At 45.0% G+C, this 16,966-nt stretch overlaps 1 protein-coding gene across 3 annotated transcripts in view; it reads left to right on the plus strand.

Moving 5' to 3' along the window:
• Nucleotides 1-16,966, plus strand: part of DPF3 (double PHD fingers 3) — a 259,572-nt gene that overhangs the window by 63,987 nt on the left and 178,619 nt on the right. Inside the window, exons 1-2 of one of the 3 annotated variants that reach the window (XM_060175530.1) lie at nucleotides 7,985-8,132; nucleotides 12,203-12,363. In XM_060175530.1, coding sequence (XP_060031513.1) covers nucleotides 8,101-8,132; nucleotides 12,203-12,363 — 193 coding nt within the window. In that variant the 5' untranslated portion in view covers nucleotides 7,985-8,100. Of the gene's footprint in view, nucleotides 1-7,984; nucleotides 8,133-12,202; nucleotides 12,364-16,966 lie in introns of those variants that run through there. The other 2 variants (XM_060175529.1, XM_007528429.3) reach the window with 2 other exon arrangements.

The following is a 16,966-nucleotide window of genomic DNA, read 5'->3' on the forward strand; positions in this document are numbered from 1 at the left end:
AAGCCACCTGAGGCCCCTCTAAAATGACTTACTTTCTTAGTTGATGAAATGTCTGTGGTGGGTGTGCATTTCTCTGCAGGTATGTTTCCCTCTGCATAGAGCTGTCTCCCCCACACACACCGGGCTCTTAATGTCGGTTGCATTCTACACATTCTTCTGTCTCCAGGGGAGAGATTTATTTTTGTCCTATTTGGGTGTAATTTGGAAGGCAGACTTGGAAATCCGAAGAGCTATGGGTTTTCTCCCCCCCCCCCACCTGCCAGAACACGGTCCTTTTCTGCCTCCCACCCCCCACAAGCTCCTGATATTTACAGGGAGGAATCACATTGTTTGCTTCCCGCCTTCAGTCTCCTGTCCTTGGCAGCCCCTTGACTTCCACCCCACTTGTGCATGTCATCAGAACACCTAATGGCAGCTCAGAAATCATGGCCGGGTTCAATGTAAATTCCATCTTGCTTAGGCAGCTTTGCATAATAAGCCCCTGCAAAGTCTTTACCGTAGTAGGTGCCTGAAGAGGGATTTATTGGGCCAAGTGGTCCTGAACAGCTGCCTGAGAGACTTTTAAGTCCTGATGATAGTTTTTACCTTCAAGGTAGGCCTCCTGGGGTGTGAGGAAGGTGAGAGCCACTGGCAGACTGGTCACTCCATGGATGTTAAGAGACATTCACTTTAACTTGGTCTCTTGGGCGTTTTGTTAGGGATGCGGACTTCTGTGGGACTAGTCTGCTTCAGCTTTGTGCTATCAACTTAACCCAAGCCAGCTGCCTGAACAATGACTTCCCTCAGGAGCGGAACTGGCTGAGTTACAGTCCGTGGACTGGGCTCTTCACCCTGCTGCTGAGCCCTGGTGGCAGGTCACAAGGCTCTCCTGCTCATGTCTTCCTTAGCAGGATGGGGATTCTCCTGAGAGCAGTGGGTCTCCTATCACTGAGAACCAGTGGGGGACCTAATAAAAATACAGATTTCTGGGCCACAAACAGACGTCCAGAGTCGGGATTTCACCCCAACATGCAAGCACCTATTCTGACTGAAACTAAAGTTGTTTTTGTGAATTTCTTAAAGAGTTCAGAGACACAGAATTTTAATTCTGTATTATTAGTATAAACATTTTTATTATACTTATTTATTTTCCCTTTTGTTGCCCTTGTTTTTTTATTGTTGTTGTAGTTATTATTGTTATTGTTGATGTCATCATTGCTAGATAGGACAGAGAGAAATGGAGAGAGGAGGGGAAGACAGAGAGGGGGAGAGAAAGATAGACACCTGCAGACCTGCTTCACCACCTGTGAAGTGACTCCCCTGCAGGTGGGGAGCCGGGGGCTCGAACTGGGATCCTTAAGCGGTCCTTGCGTGGTGCGCTTAACCTGCTGCGCTACCACGACTCCCTGTTTTTACTTTTATACCAGAGTAGTGCTCAGCCCTGAGTTATGGTGGTACTGGGGATAGAAACTGGGGACCTCAGAGCCTCAGGCATGAGAGTCTCTTGCAGAACCATTGTGCTATCTCGCCAGCCCTATAATTCTGTATCTTACAGATATGAATATTGGCAACAGAGAAGTGGAAATTCCCAGCTGGTTTGCAGTGGTAGGGACAATTGTGCAGGCTTTGAACTTGTAGATGGGTTCCCAATGCCCAATCCTAAGCTCTGGAGAAACCAAGTGACTTCAGGGTCACCTCATCTTAATATGGAGAAAGAATGGCTTCGCCATCTCTCAGCTGTGAAGCCTACACTAGTTTGCTAGGGAGAGCATGGTCTGTCAGTCAAGAAGCCTCTCGCCATGTCCCACTGCTGGCTCTGTGTTTGTTGTGTAGTACAGACCGCGTAACTGTCTTTAAGATGTCTATAATCTCACTAGGTGGGGAGAGATAAGGAGGATGATAGGGGCCTTGCAAACACAGAGAGACAATGAAGGAGTTCAGAGAAGGCAGGAACTGTACTGTTGGCAGAGACGAAGCAAGAGAACAACAGCCCTTGAACATCCTGTATAAGACCCGTCAGGGAAAGGACCAAGGGCAAGAATTCCCGGCGGAAGGAACAACCTGAGCGAGTATTTTGCTGAGGTTCTAGATAAGGCTGCTTCTTCATAGATGCAGGAAGTGCAGAGGAGGATTCGCTAAGTAATTCACTCATTTGCTTTCCATCCAACCCAGCGTAGGGCATCCTCTGTGCTCCGCTTGGGGATGGAGCTCATGCAAGCCGTCTGCACTTGGTACTGGGTTCAGACGGCCGGGCTCGTCAAGCAAGAGTGACTCAAGGCTCTGCTTGATCTCCCAGCTGCCTTCCTCTTGGTATGGAGATTCAGGACACTGCAGTATGGAGTGTGGTGTGTCTCCCAAGGAGGGCACCAGGCCATGCCACAGACTGTCAGAAAGAACCGTACTCACCAGGCAAGAGAAATACCTGCAATAGAAACAGGCTGGGGGTGTGGATCCATCTTCCAATTCTCGTGTCCAGTAGAGAAGCAATTGCAGAAGCCAGAACTCCAACCTTCTCTACCCCAAAAAGAATTTTAGTCCTCACTCCCAGTGGGGAAAAATTGATAGGGGGAAGATGACCAGAGGGCTCTGAACGCCAACTCCATTAAGATCCAGAGAGAAGAGGAAAAAGGGAGGGACATTTGGATGGAGTGATAGGTGTGTGTGTTTTCTGGAAAGGAAGAGAAGACGGGATCTTATTAAAAAAACCACACTCAAATCTATACAAATATAGACAGATGGTTGTAGAAATAACCGTTAGCCCACATCTGCAGCCTTAAGAGAACTGCGGTAGCTTCCAAAGGAGGGACTGGGGATTCAAAACTCTCGGTGGTGGGAATGGTGCAGAGTTAAACTCATTATCTTGTAATTTTGTAAATCAATATTACATCACTAATAAAATTTAAAAAAAGAGTCAAGTCTGCAGGACTGCTGGATGTCACCACTCCAGTGGGTGGAATTCACACGAGGTTGACCTAGGTGACCCCATGTCTACCCCGACCCCCGTGCTGTTTAGTGCAAAGCCGTGTGCGGTGTCTCTGTAGGTGTGGCTGCTGCAGCTGAGTGGACCTTGGATTTGTCAATAGTATCATCACTGTTGTCTTTGCTGGAAGAGTACAGAATGAGGGGCAAGAGCTGAAATTCCCCCCTCAGTCATAGCTTTTAATTATTATTTTTTTCATGTGCAGAAACACAATCTGAATCAGCCTGGCTTCCCTAACATAGTGTCATGGACTGGGTGGGTGACTTAACAGATTTTTTATTTTTGTTTCTCACAGTTCTGGATGTCCATTTTTGTGGCTTACACACAACTACCTTCTTGCTGTATGCGACAGAGAAAGAGAGAGAGAGACAGAGATCATGGAGTGGAGGAGTCGGTAGGGGAGAGGAGATCATGGAGTGGAGGAGTCGGTAGGGGAGAGGAGATCATGGAGTGGAGGAGTTGGGAGGAAAAATGGAGAACTTCATTCATTTTTTAAAGTTTTTTTTCAATTTATTTCACATTAGATAGAACTAGAGAGAGAGAGAGAGAGAGAGAGAGGCTAAAATACCACTCAGACACACAGGGTTTCAAACCAGAAACCTCACACATGAGTCTAGAACTGTTGATTGAGCTATCTTTCCAGCCCCATTATTATTTTTAAAATTAATTTCTTTTTTCTTTTACCTTCTTTCTTCCCTACTTCTTCTTCTCTCTCTCTCTTTTTGCCTGAGTACTGCTCAGCTGTGACTTACAGTGGTATTGGGGATTGAACCTGGGACCTTGGCACCTCAGACATGAACGTCCTTCTGCGTAACAATTTCTAAATATAATCATAGGGACAGGGTTCAGTGTAGAGTTGTTTTGCTGGAGGGAGCGAGGGAAACAATTCAATTCATTGCAAGCACTAAAATGGGCTCTGCTTCCAGAATCACAGAAGGGCCCAGGCCACTCTGAAGGAAAGCGACCAGACTCCCTCACCTTCCATGTATGGCCCCGACCTGCTAGCTTTGAGACAAGGCTTTACCCGTCACAGTCAGCCATGTTGGAATGCAAGCAGGAAGTTAGCTTATTGGTGTAGATGAGTTTCCATGTGTGCTTGTGGGTGGCTGTGGAAGTATTGAGGGAGACAGCAGGATTCAGGTGCCCACAGAGAAAACAGAGAGGGGCCCCTGGGGAGGAAGGAGGAGCCAGAAGCCCTGCCACAGGTCTGGCTGCTTCATCTCTGCTTATCTTTGTTTATGGACACAGCTAGCTGTGAGGGGCCAAGGTCCTGCTTTCACAGCCAAAGGGGACTTGTGGCCATACAGAGGGGATGAGAAAGAGGAACAACTCCCCCAGATGTGAAAGAATTCACTGGTAGGTGGGATGAAGGACAGGCTGGGTCAAGGACAACTTGCTCGGGCAATTCCTGTGAGGGTTGTGAGGCTGGGTTCCTCAGATGCCCACCCCCACCCCACCCCCAGTCCTAGAAGAACAGAGACACTGGAGAGGGAGCAGGTGAGGGTCTGCTTTGGGTTTTGTTTTTGAGGTGTGGCAGGGGGTCAGAACAGAGGGCCAGAAGAGCACTGAGGTGGGCGGGAAGGGCTTCAGGCGTTTGAGCTAGAGGGCTGACCCTGGTGGATTTCTTGGGACAGTGTCTGTGGAGTCTGAGAGAGGAGGGGTGTGTGTGTGTGTGTGTGTGTGTGTGTGTGTGTGAGAGAGAGAGAGAGAGAGAGAGAGAGAACGAGAGAGAGAGAGAGAGATGAAAAGGAGCCAGGTGGTAGTACACCTGGTTGAGCACACGTTACAATGCACAAGGACCCAGGTTCAAGCCCCCAGCCCCACTTGCAGGGGGAAAACTTTGCAAGCAGTGAAGCAGGATTGCAGGTGTCTCTCTCTGTCTCCCTATCACCACCCCCTTCCCTCTCAATTTCTGGCTGTCTATGCAATAAATAAATAAAGACAATAAAAAGTTAAAAAAAAGAATAGGAAACCTTAGTAGTTAAAATAGCCCTGATTTTTTTTTTAAAGTCTGATTTTTAGAACTCTTAGGATTTGGAATTTATAGACAAGATATCATATTAAATGATGTATTAATAAGAAAAAGTTTAAAAAAAAGAGATGAAAGCAGCGAAATCTAAGAGAAGGTGTGTGTGTGTGTGTGAGAGAGAGAGAGGGAGAGAGAGATGAAAGGAGAACAGAGAATCCTGGAGGAGTTAAAGTGAGTTCTGAGACTCCCATGTGGCATGCCATTGGTGTGTCATTGTTTCCACCGAGACCCCTTTGTCCTCCTTAATCCATGTCTAAAGACAGACTCAAAGATGGCAGCCCCGATTCTGAGGCAGCAGCTCTGCTGGAGCTGTACCCACCGTGGGATGGCCAAGGAGTCCTCACTCACAGAGCCTCCAGAGCCGGGCAGCCGGCCCTGCCCTAGGCCACGGGTTGTGGGGGCTCTCACTCTGGCAGAGAGCCCAGCAATTTGTTCCCCCTGCCTTTTCTGCTTCTGATTACAACCTCAAGGACCCTCAAGTAAGCTGTTGATGAGAATATCACTCTCTTCCGCCTTGTGCCAGCTTTTTCTAGCCCGGGGCATGTATTATCGCCTGGTAGTCCGGCTCCCTTGTTTGGGACGCATAGTTGGTGCCTGACTCAGAGTGGGCATGCTGGTCACCATGCTCCAGCGGGAGCCGTTACTGCCAGCCAATCCCTGCTCTGCCTTTTGCAACTTCCTTCCTTCCTTCCTTCCTTGCTGGGGCTTGTTGCTGGCACTATGAATCCACTGCTTCTGGCGGCCATGTCACCCTTTCCTTTTTTTTTTTTCATTCTATTTTATTTTTATTTGACAGGACAGAGAAATTGAGAGGGGAGGGGGGAAAAAGAGGGGTGGGGAGAGAAAGATAAGACACCTGCAGACCTGCCTCACCTCTCATGAAGTGTCCTCCCTGCAGGTGGGGAGCAGGGGCTTGAACCCAGATCCTTGTGCGTGGTGATATGTGCACTTCAGTGAGCATGCCACCATCTGGCCTCTGGCTTTTACAGTTTTAATACAAATATCATAGGATTCTTTCCTTCCTTCCTTCCTTCCTTCCTTCCTTCCTTCCTTCCTTCCTTCCTTCCTTCCATCCATCCAGAAATACCTTGTAGAAAAGGATATATAGGTAGTCGGGCGGTAGCTCAGTGGGGTAAGCACACATGGCGCGAAGCGCAAGGACCGGCGTAAGGATCCCGGCTCCCCACCTGCAGGGGAGTCGCTTCACAGGCGGTGAAGTAGGTCTGCAGGTGTCTGTCTTCCTCTCCCCCCTCTGTCTTCTCCTCTCTCCATTTCTCTCTGTCCTATCCAACAATGATGACATCAATAACAATGATAATAACTACAACAATAAAAAGCCAATAAGGGCAACAAAAGGGAATAAATAAATTAAAAGAAAAGAAAAGAATATTTGTTGGCTGAGTAGAGTGAACACAGTACAGTGCACAAGGACCCAGGTGTAAGCTCCAGGTCCACACCTGCAAGAGGAAGGTTCACAAATGGTTAAGGCAGTGTTGCAGCTGTCTCTCTCTCCCTCCTCTCTCTCTCTTCGCTATTGATTTCTCTCAGTTTCTATTCAATAATAATTATTAATAATAACCTATAAAAAATAAAAGGCCGTTTGTCTACTTGCTTGTTTCACTGACTTTCCACAGTCAGGAAGACCTGACCATCAGTTTTCTTCCAGAAAACAGAGCAGATTCTGGAAAGATTTTTGGCAAGTGAGCTTCTGGGGAACTGCTACTGCTTGAATTTATCCAGAAGGGTAAAGTTTCTTTTTTCCTCCAAGGCCTTGAAAAAGTCTTTCAAACTTGTGTTTTCAAATCTGCCAATGCCTGGTCTGTTTAAAAGTGACTTCCCTGGAGAGGATGGCAGAGAGGGTGTTGAATGTCATGCCCCCCCTCCAGCTTCCATCTTTAATCTGGTTGTCCCTGTCTTTTCTGTTTATATAAGAGAGGTATCATTCACACGAAGCTTACATTTAAAAATACACATTTGCCCTTCTCATGCCTGTTCCTAGCAACGGCTCATGTCATGAAAATGGAAAGTATTTAAGATGAAACGAGTTTCTAGCCTGCGACTTTGTTTTAACTTTATCCTTCTCTTTGGTGTGGGGTGCAGATTTGGCCAACTTCACATTTCCTTTTCAGCAAGTCCCTCTCTTTGGTATTGAAGCTGCTGCAAGAGAGTTATGAACATATCAGGGAAAAGTCTACGTTGGGATCCTACCGTTGACTTTTTGTGTATTGGCTTCCAGATTTCTTTCTTGGGAGGTTTATGGTTTACAGCATAATTGTTGACACATGGCTACAGTTTCTCATCCCACCTAGATAGGTGTCTACAAAACACTCTCACCCCCCAAATTAGGCCCCTCATCATGTACCAGGACCTGAACTCCCTGCTGTTCCTCTTGAACCTTTCTCCCTGCTTCCTTCCCCAGAGTCCTTTGCTTTGTTGCAATACACCCAACCAGTCCAAGTTTGACTTTATGTTTCCCCTTCTGATCTTTTTTCTTAAGTTCTGCCCATGAGTGACATCATCCCATATTCATCCTTCTCTTTCTGGCTGATCTCACTTCACACGATTCCTTCAAGTTCCATGTAAGAGAGGTGAAATAGGTGACTTTATCATTCTTGATAGCTGAGTAGTATTCCATTGTGTACATAGACCACAACTTGCTCAGCCACTCATCTGTTGTTGGACACCTGGGTTGCTTCCAGGTTTTGGCTATTACAAATTGTGCTGCTATGAACATATGTGTACACAGATCTTTTTGGATGGATGTGTTGGGTTCCTTAGGATATATCCCCAGGAGAAGAATTGCAGGATCATAGGGTAGGTCCATTTCTAGCCTTCTGAGAGTTCTCCGGACTGCTCTCCACAGAGGCTGGGCCAGTTAACATTCTACTAGCAGTGTAAAAGGGTTCTTTTACCTTTGCAACTTCTCCAATGTTTGTTATTATTGTCCTTTCTGATGTTTGACAGTCTCACAGAAGTGACATGGCATCTCATTGTTGTCTTGATTTGCATTTCTCTGACCATCAGTGACTTGCAGCATTCTCTTCATAGTCTATCGGCCCTTTAGATCTCTTCTTTGCTGGACATTCTGTCCATAGCTTCTCCCCACTTCTGGATGGGTTTTTGTTGTTGCTGCTGCTGGGTTTGGTGAGTCTTCATATATTTTGGTTATTGACCTTTTGTCTGGTGTATTACATAAAAAGATTCTCTCCTATTCTGCTAGTTTGTTTTGAAGGTGGGAACTCTCCTCTCTTTTCAGTGGACTTTCATGTGTTGTTATTATTATTATTATTATTATTTTTCTAGACCCGATTTCTTGGATTCTCTGTCCGGAGAATTTCTGGAGTTGCAATAGTTAACATCTTTCTTGGCAGTCTGTCAAGAGACCGTGGGAAACCAGATAGCTGCTTCTCACATGGAACACCTCTGTTGTGTGTACTCGTGGGTTTTCATCAGCATGGTGTGGCCGGCTACCATTCCACGGGGGTGGGGGGACATTGGAGTAGCCACTGGAGGGGCTGTGGGTTCTTTTGCACTGGCTGCCCTGCCCTGAGCGTTCTCTCACACTGAGCTGCCTAGCCTTAGCTGAGGAGCTCTTTAGGCTCCTGGGACATAGATGTGAATCCTTTGCAGGCAACGCTTCTTTAGTTTTGATCAATCTCATGGTCCTTGTTACTAGCTTTGATTACATCAGCTTATGTGCTGTTCAGTTTTATAGCATTTTAATGGGCTTTCATTCCCCCCTCCCCAATTCATTTCCCACTGTGTGACTATTATAATTTGATTACAGTTTGGTTTTGCAACTGCTAAGATGCTTTCTGAGCACATATGCCTTTCTTGTGAGACTGAAGCTGTTCAAAGGTGAAAAGGGGGGCAAAAGACTTTTTTTTTCCTGAGGAATGTCGACAAGTAGTTTTCAAAAGGTGTCTCAGGAGCTTAAGTGGTTATATCTGGAATAAGGCATTTGACGTAGGGCAGGGGAGATAGCATAGTAGGTTATGCAAAAAGACTTCCTTATGTGTCAAAGTCTCAGGTCCAATCTTCCTGCATCAACATAAGTCAGACCTGAGCAGCACTCTGGTAAAAAAAAAAAAAAGAAAAGAAAAGAAAAGAAGAAAAGAAAAAGAGACTTGCTTTAATCTCTGCCCTATTGCTATCAACATCTTTAAAAAGGAGTAGGATCAACACCCATGTTCAGGGGGAAGCAATTTCAGAAGCCAGACCTTCCACCTTCTGCAACCCACAATGACCCTGGGTCCATGCTCCCAGAGGGATAGAGAATGGGAAAGCTATCAGGGAGGGGATGGGATATGGAGTTCTAGTGGTGGGGATTGTGTGGTGTTGTACCCCTCTTATCCTATGGTTTTTGTCAGTGTTTCCTTTTTATAAACAAAAATAAATAAATAAATAAATAAATAAATAAATAAATAAAAGGAGTAGGAGTAGAGAAAAACCCATTTAAGGGACTAGGCAGCAGTCCACCCGGTTAAGCACACATATTACCATGCACAAGGATACTGGTTTGAGCCCCAGCTCCCCACCTGCAGGAAAGACATTTCATGAGCAGTGAAGCAGGTCTGCAGATGTCTATCTTTTCCTCTCTCTATCTCCCCATACCTCTTAATTTCTCCCTGTCCTATCTAATAAAATAGAAGAAAAAACAAGAAAATCTCATTTAAAAAGTTTGTTTTCTTTATCCTTCCAAATATCTTAGCTAAGAAATATGGTTTTTTTTGTTTTTTATTTTTATTTTATTTTATTTTATCTCTAGGGTTATCACTGGGGCTCAGTGCCTGCAGTACAAATCCGCTGCTTCTGGAGGCCATTTTTTCCATTATGTTGCCCTTATTGTTATTGTTGTTGTTGTTGTTGGATAAGACAGAGAGAAATGGAAAGAGAAATGGAGAGGGGAGGGGGAGACAGACAGAGAGAGAGAGAGATAGAGAGAGAAAGACAGACACCTGCAGACCTGCTTTACCACTTGTGAAGCAACCCCCCTGCAGGTGGGGAGCTGGGGGTTCAAACTGGGATCCTTACACTGATCCTTGCGCTTCGTGCCATGTGCACTTAACCCACTGCACTACCACCTGGACCCCAGAAATATGTTATTTTGAACTTAGAGACTTCTCGTTCTGATTTTGGTTTCTTCAAGCCTACGCAGACAGGACACAAAAGGGACATTCATAATGTCGACTCAGTCTGGCTACTTGACTCTCTTGGCCCTGCTGTCCCTGTGGTCCCTCCTCGTCACAACTTCTCCTCGCCCTCCCTCCCAGGAAGCTCAGGTTTACCTGGCAGAAGCTCTGTTGCTGCCACTCTTGTTTCTTTGAGCTATTTACGAGCCTCTAGCACATGCTTATCTTATACCTGTATAAGTATTTGATCTCTTTGCTCACTTTTATGATTTACATGGGGTTAGCAGCGTTTTAATTTTGTCTTTGAAAAGAGCATTGCTTTGTAATTAGTAGCATAATCACATGTCCATTATACTAAAAATTCAGGAACATAAAATTTATTATGCTTAATAAGATCACCACTCCAATAAACCAGAAAAGTATTTCGATTTGTGTTTTCAATCCCAGGAATTGAGTTATTTTGAATCCATAATTCAACTATTATTATTTTAAATGTTTCTTTTTGTTTTTCCGCAGAAAACTTTTTATCTGATTATGCGATTTAAAAGATCGCTGTATCTCCCTTTTCATCCCCCACTTATAAAAAATCTTTCACAAAAAGCTCTATTTCTTCTGTTAAATCTTTGTTTTTAGCTTTATGTAACGTTGGGTGTTGAACCAAGAGCCTAACACATACAAGTCATGTGCTATGCCACTGAGCTAAATTCCTACCTCCTTTTCTTTTTTTATTAGTGATTTAATATTGATTTTCAAAATTACAAAATAACAGGTGTACAACTCCATGCCATTCCCACCACCAGAGTTCTGAATCCCCATTCCCTCCATTGGATGCTACAGCAGTTTTCTATGGATCGAAAAAAATTGGGGCTTTATATGTTAACATTTTTTTCAGCCACTAGGTTCCAGATGCTACCATGATGCCAACTGGACCTCCCTGGTCAGACGACCCCACCAATGTGTCCTGGAGCCCCAGTTCCCCAGAGCCCTGTCTCACTAGGGAAAGAGAGAGGCAGACTGGGAGTATGAATCGACCTGCCAACACCCATGTTCAGTGGAGAAGCAATTGCAGAAGCCAGACCTTCCACCTTCTGCAACCCCATAATGATCCTGGGTCCATGCTCCCAGAGGGTTAAAGAACAGGAAAGCTATCAGGGGAGGAGATGGGAATTGTGTTCTGGTAGTGGGAATTGTGTGGAGTTATACCCCTCTTATCCTACGGTTTTGTCAGTATTTCCTTTTATAAATAAAAATTAACTAAAAAAATTTCAGGGGGGCAGTGGGGTGGAGAAGGTGGGAAGTCTGTCTCCACTGGACATGGATGAGGGCAGGTCGATCCACACCCCCAGCTTATTTCTCTCTTTCCCTACTGGGGCAGGGCTCTGAGGAGGTGGGGTTCCAGGACACATTGGTGAGGTTGCCTTCTCAGGGAAGTCGGGATGGAATCATGATAGTACCTGCAACTTGGTGTGGCTGAAAGGCTGCAAGATAGAAAGCAGGACAAAATGGTTAATGAACAGGGACCAAAAAGTAGGAACAGAGCAAATGAAAATAGGGCTCTTAGACTCACCTCTTCTTGAAGTGTTTATGTGGTGTGTATCTCTTGTATCATAATAGAAATCTGCTCATCTGTGGCGGTGCTTAGAGTTCACTCTAGAGTGAGTGAGAACCTGTACTGGTGACCTCTGCGGACCCAGCCTGCCTCATGGGGCTTGCAGACTCTGGGGCCTACTATTGTTTAGGTCCCATCCAGGACATTATTCTGTAGCGACTGCCAACCTGGAATAGAGTTTTCCACTTTCCAGAACAGGGAAACATTTCACAAAGGCCACCTTCACAGTTGGTTTATTCCTGGGGTCCTATGCTTTTGGATAAAGGGGTTTCCAAGCTCCCTGGTAGGCTTGGTATAGGAAAGTAAACTGACGTGGAGCTAGTTCTATTTCTTGGCCAAGCTCTTGGTACTCACAGACCTTGGTCTTTCTTGCTGTAACATCTTCCCAGGGAGCCGTGTTGGTGGCATCCGTTTCTCTTGCACTGTGTGTTGGTTTAGTGAGGACTCATGAACTCTTCTCTGTCTCTTGGCAGGCTCGGAGACCAGTTCTATAAGGAAGCCATCGAGCACTGTCGGAGTTATAACTCAAGGCTGTGTGCGGAGCGCAGCGTGCGGCTCCCCTTTCTGGACTCGCAGACCGGGGTGGCTCAGAACAACTGCTACATCTGGATGGAGAAGAGGCACCGAGGCCCAGGTGAGCTCCGTGTTTGGCAGGAAAGCAGTGGTGCAGACTTTGGCTGGAATTCGAGTGGCCTGGGTGGGGGTAAGGTGGGTGCTCTAGGGCATCTGTGAACTCTTTAAGAAATGCAGACTTTGGGGGTCGGTGCATTAAGCGCATGTGGCGCAAAGTGCAGGGACTGGCGTAAGGATCCCGGTTCAAGCCCCCGGCTCCCCACCTGCAGGGGCGTCGCTTCACAGGTGGTGAAGCAGGTCTGCAGGTGTCTATCTTTCTCTCCCCCTCTCTGTCTTCCCCTCCTCTCTCCATTTCTCTCTGTCCTATCCAACCACGATGACATCAATAACTACAACAATAATAACTACAACAATAAAACAGTAGAGGCAACAAAAGGAAATAAATAAATAAATAAATATTTTTAAAAATCTGTTCTTCCCTGGGCTGGGGAGATAACATATTAAAAAAATAAATTAAATAAAATTTTCTTTATTGTGGAATTAATGATTTATAGTAGACAGTAAAATACAGTAGTTTGTACATGTGTAACATTTCTCAGTTTTCCACATAACAACTCAGCCCCTGCTAGGTCCTCCTCTGTTATCATGTTCCAGGACCTGAACCCCCCCCACCCCCACACACACACCTACCCCCAGAGTCTTTTACTTTGGTGCGATACACCAACTCCAGTATTTTTTTCTTTATCTTTATTTATATATTGGATAGAGACAGTCAGAAATTGAGAGGGAAGGGAGAGACAGAGAGACACCTGGAACACTGCTTCACCACTTGCAAAGCTTTCCCACTGCAGGTGGGGATCAGGGACTCAAACCTGGGTCCTTGCTCTCTGTAACATATACACTGAACCAGGTGCTCCACCAGCCTCCTCCTCTTTCTCAGTTTCTCTTTCTGAATGATAGAGAGGCCCAGAACAGTAATCATGCATGTATGGAAGAAAAAAGAATATTCATCAAATTAGTTCAGCAGATCCTAAGCCTGGACTTACTGTTATTGTTGATATTACTATTGCATTCCTGTTACTATGATGCTAATCGTCTAGGCTTTGCAGAACAGAATAAAGGTCAATAAATTGAGATTAGGAAATTTAGGGAGGAGACCACAGGAATTAGCTTTTGGCTCTCTCTCTATATTTTAAAATCTTTTAATTTATTTATTATTGGTTAGAGACAGAGAGAAATTCAGTAGGGGGAGGAGATAGAGAGGGAGAGAGATGGAGACACATGCAGCTCAGCCTCACCACTTGTGAAGCTTCCTCCCTACAGGTAGGGACCAGGGATTTGAACTTGGGTCCTGTGCACTGTAATGTGAGCACTTCACCAGGTGCGCCACCACCTGGCCCTGGCTCTATGTTGTATATATTTAAAAAAATGACTATTAAAAAATTCCGATGCGTACAGATGTTCACATAAACGGAAGTCCTTTTGTGTTCATCACCCAGCCCTGGCAGTGTTCAGCTCACAGCCAGCCTTGTTTCTTTCACGCTTCCTCTTTTGGAGCAAGTTCAAGATTCGTGCTACTTCATTCGTGCTACATTCATTTTTTTTTTTCTCCAGAGTGATCGCTGGGGCTCGGTGCCAGCACTATGAATCCACTGCTCCTGGTGGCCATTTTTCTTTCTCTCTTTCTCTCTCTCTCTCTTTTTAATTGGATAAGACAGAGAGAAATTGAAAGAGGAGGGGGAGTAAGAGGGGGAGAGACAGAAACATCTATAGACCTGCTTCACCGCTTGTGAAGCATCTCCCCTGCAGGTGTGGAGCCGGGGACTCAAACTGGGATCTTTGCTCTGGTCCTAGGGATTTACACTATGTGTGCTTAACCTGCTGCGCTATCACCCGACCCCCAACATGTAAATGTTTCAGTGGCCTGGAGGTTGCTCAGCAGGTAGAGTGCAGGACTTGCACACATGAGCTCCTGAGTTGCATCTCAGAACCACTACTCAGATCATCCCTGCTGCTCCTCACCAAACAAATGTGTCTTTAAAAAGGGGGTGGGTGGGAGCACAGTGGGTTAAGCACACATGGCGCAAAACGTCAAGGACCAGAGTAAGGATCCCGGTTTGAGCCCCCGGCTCCCCACCTGCAGGGGAGTCGCTTCACAGGTGGTGAAGCAGATCTGCAGGTGTCTGTCTTTCTCTCCCTCCTCTGTCTTTTCCATCTCTCTCCATTTCTCTCAGTCCTATCCAACAACAACAACTGCTATGACAACAATAACAACTACAACAAGGGCAACAAAATGGGAAAATGGCCTCTAGGACCAGTGGATTCATAGTGCAGGCACCGAGCCCCATTGATAACCCTGGAGGCAAAACCCCCCAAAACGATGAGTACAGTACAGAACTTAAAAATGATTCAGAATGTATTTCTATAAGAGCTTAACAAACTACAAAAGTTATTAAAGCTCATAGTTAATAATAAGTGTTTTTAAAAATATTTTTATTATGCCTATGTATTTATTGCATAGAGAGAGCCAGAAATTGAGAGGGAAGGGGGAGCGAGAGAGGGGGAGGTAGAGAGGGAGAGAGACAGAGAGACACCTGCAGCCCTGCTTCGCCATTTGAAAAGCCTTCTCCCTGCAGGTAGCGGCTGAGGGCTCAAACCTGGTCCTTGTGCATTGTAACATGTGCGCTCAACCAGGTGCGCCACCACTCGGCCCCAACAGTGAGTCTTTGTTTATAATTATAAGAGGACATCATTAATGTCCTCTTATAATTCAGTATTCAGATGGGATGCCCACATTGCAGTTGGTGGACATTGTGGGTTAAATCTCTTTAAATCTGGTGGTCTCCGCCATTCTGCATTCCCTGCCTTCCCTCCCCCACCCTCCCCTGCTCCCTCCCTCCCTTATCCTGTGTGATTTGTGGAAGAAACTGGGTTGTTTGCACTGTAGGGTTTCCTAGAGTCGAATTTTCTGATTGCATCCCCATGGTGTTATTCCTGTGAATCCGTAGTTCTGTCTATAGACTTGGGCAGATTCAGGTTCCATTTTTGGGTGTGTGTGTGGGGGGGGGCTACTGCAAGGACAATTCTGAAGAGGTGGTGTGTGCTTTTGCCAGGAGATGCATGTGGTCAGTCTAGTTATCTCTCTTTTATCGATGTTAGCAATCCTTAATGATAATTGCCTAGATCCTTTATCCCATTAAGGGTTACCAAAAAGGTGACATTTAATTTGAGGCTATCATTATTTCTTCATTTATTAGCTTTACAGCTTCTATAAAGAGAAACATCTCCTCATTAAAATTTTGGTGATTGTGAGTTATAGCTTACATATGAAAGACAGGCGAAATGACTTTTCCCCTTTATTTATCAGTTTTTGAAATAATGACTTGTTTTCCTAGTATTTCCCAAAGAAGATCAATAGTTAATTTTTTTCAGTACCATCCTGAATTCACCGCTTTAAATCTATAGTGCATTTTAACCCATTGCAGCGAGTGATCATATATTTATTTATATATAGATTTAACCTTTCTTTAACTCACTTAAGGATTCTGACCAATGTGGATGTTTTGAAACTACCCCTGTAGTGTCTGTAACTGCCTTGCTATTCTAATATTAAGACAGAAATTTCAGGTTTATCTCGTAGGCTGTCTGTTCCACAAGTGCAATGAGCTCTTTCTTTGAGAAACTCTGTTTCCTTTTTATAGGAAAAGTTATTTAGAGACTACAATCTGTTGGCAATCAGTGGTTGGCTATTGTTTCTGTGCCTTTTCAGTGAACAGAGTCAAGTGATAGGATTTTTAGAAAGAGAAAATACACTAATATTTCCCATCCAATTCAGTTTTACAGTATTAACTATCTTAAGTCACTATCTCCCCCCACCCCCCATACTAAAAAACTCCTGGCTGTTAACAGTGTTGACATAATCACTTACTGGCTTTATCACACAAGATAGACACAACACTATCAGAATAACAATGAGACCACCAATAGCCAGATTTACTGAAAGGAGCTTAACTTCTTTTCTTCTGTAATTCTTTTTGTCCTTAGAGTAATTCCTATTAAGGATGTAGAGTCAAATTACTGTATTTTAAAATCCCTTGAAACAGTTCCTCTGTGTGGTTGTTTTCTAACTCAGTTAACTCAGGTGGATTCATTTATTTAATTCCTTTCTTTCTTTTTTTTAAAGTTAACTTTAAATTTTGAAATAATTATAGAACCACAGGAAGTTACAAACTTAGTATAAAGAGACCATTCAGCCTTCCCCAAATGGATACATCTTATGCAACTGTAGTAAATGTTGAAACCAACATGCAGGTGTTGGTAAGGCACGTGTGCTTTATTCCATTTTATCATGCTCACGGATTTGTGTAATCACTAATGCAGTCAAGGTATTAAACTAACCCAGGGCTGGTTAATGGGGTACTCAGTAGAGTGCACATGCTACCATGCATAAGGGCCTAGGTTCAAGTTCCTGGTCCCCACTGAGAGGGATCTGGGAAACTTCACAAGTGGTGGAGCAGTGATACAGGTGTCTCTCTCTCTCTCGTTTCTCTTAGTCTCTGCCAAAGGAAAATGGAAGAGGGGGGTTGGAAGGGAGGGAGGGGGAGAGAGAGAGAGAGAGAGAGAGGGAGAGGGAGAGGGAGAGAGAGAGAGAGAGAGAAATGGCT

The sequence above is a fragment of the Erinaceus europaeus genome, chromosome 16 (assembly GCF_950295315.1).
Source record: "Erinaceus europaeus chromosome 16, mEriEur2.1, whole genome shotgun sequence".
NCBI lineage: Eukaryota > Metazoa > Chordata > Mammalia > Eulipotyphla > Erinaceidae > Erinaceus > Erinaceus europaeus.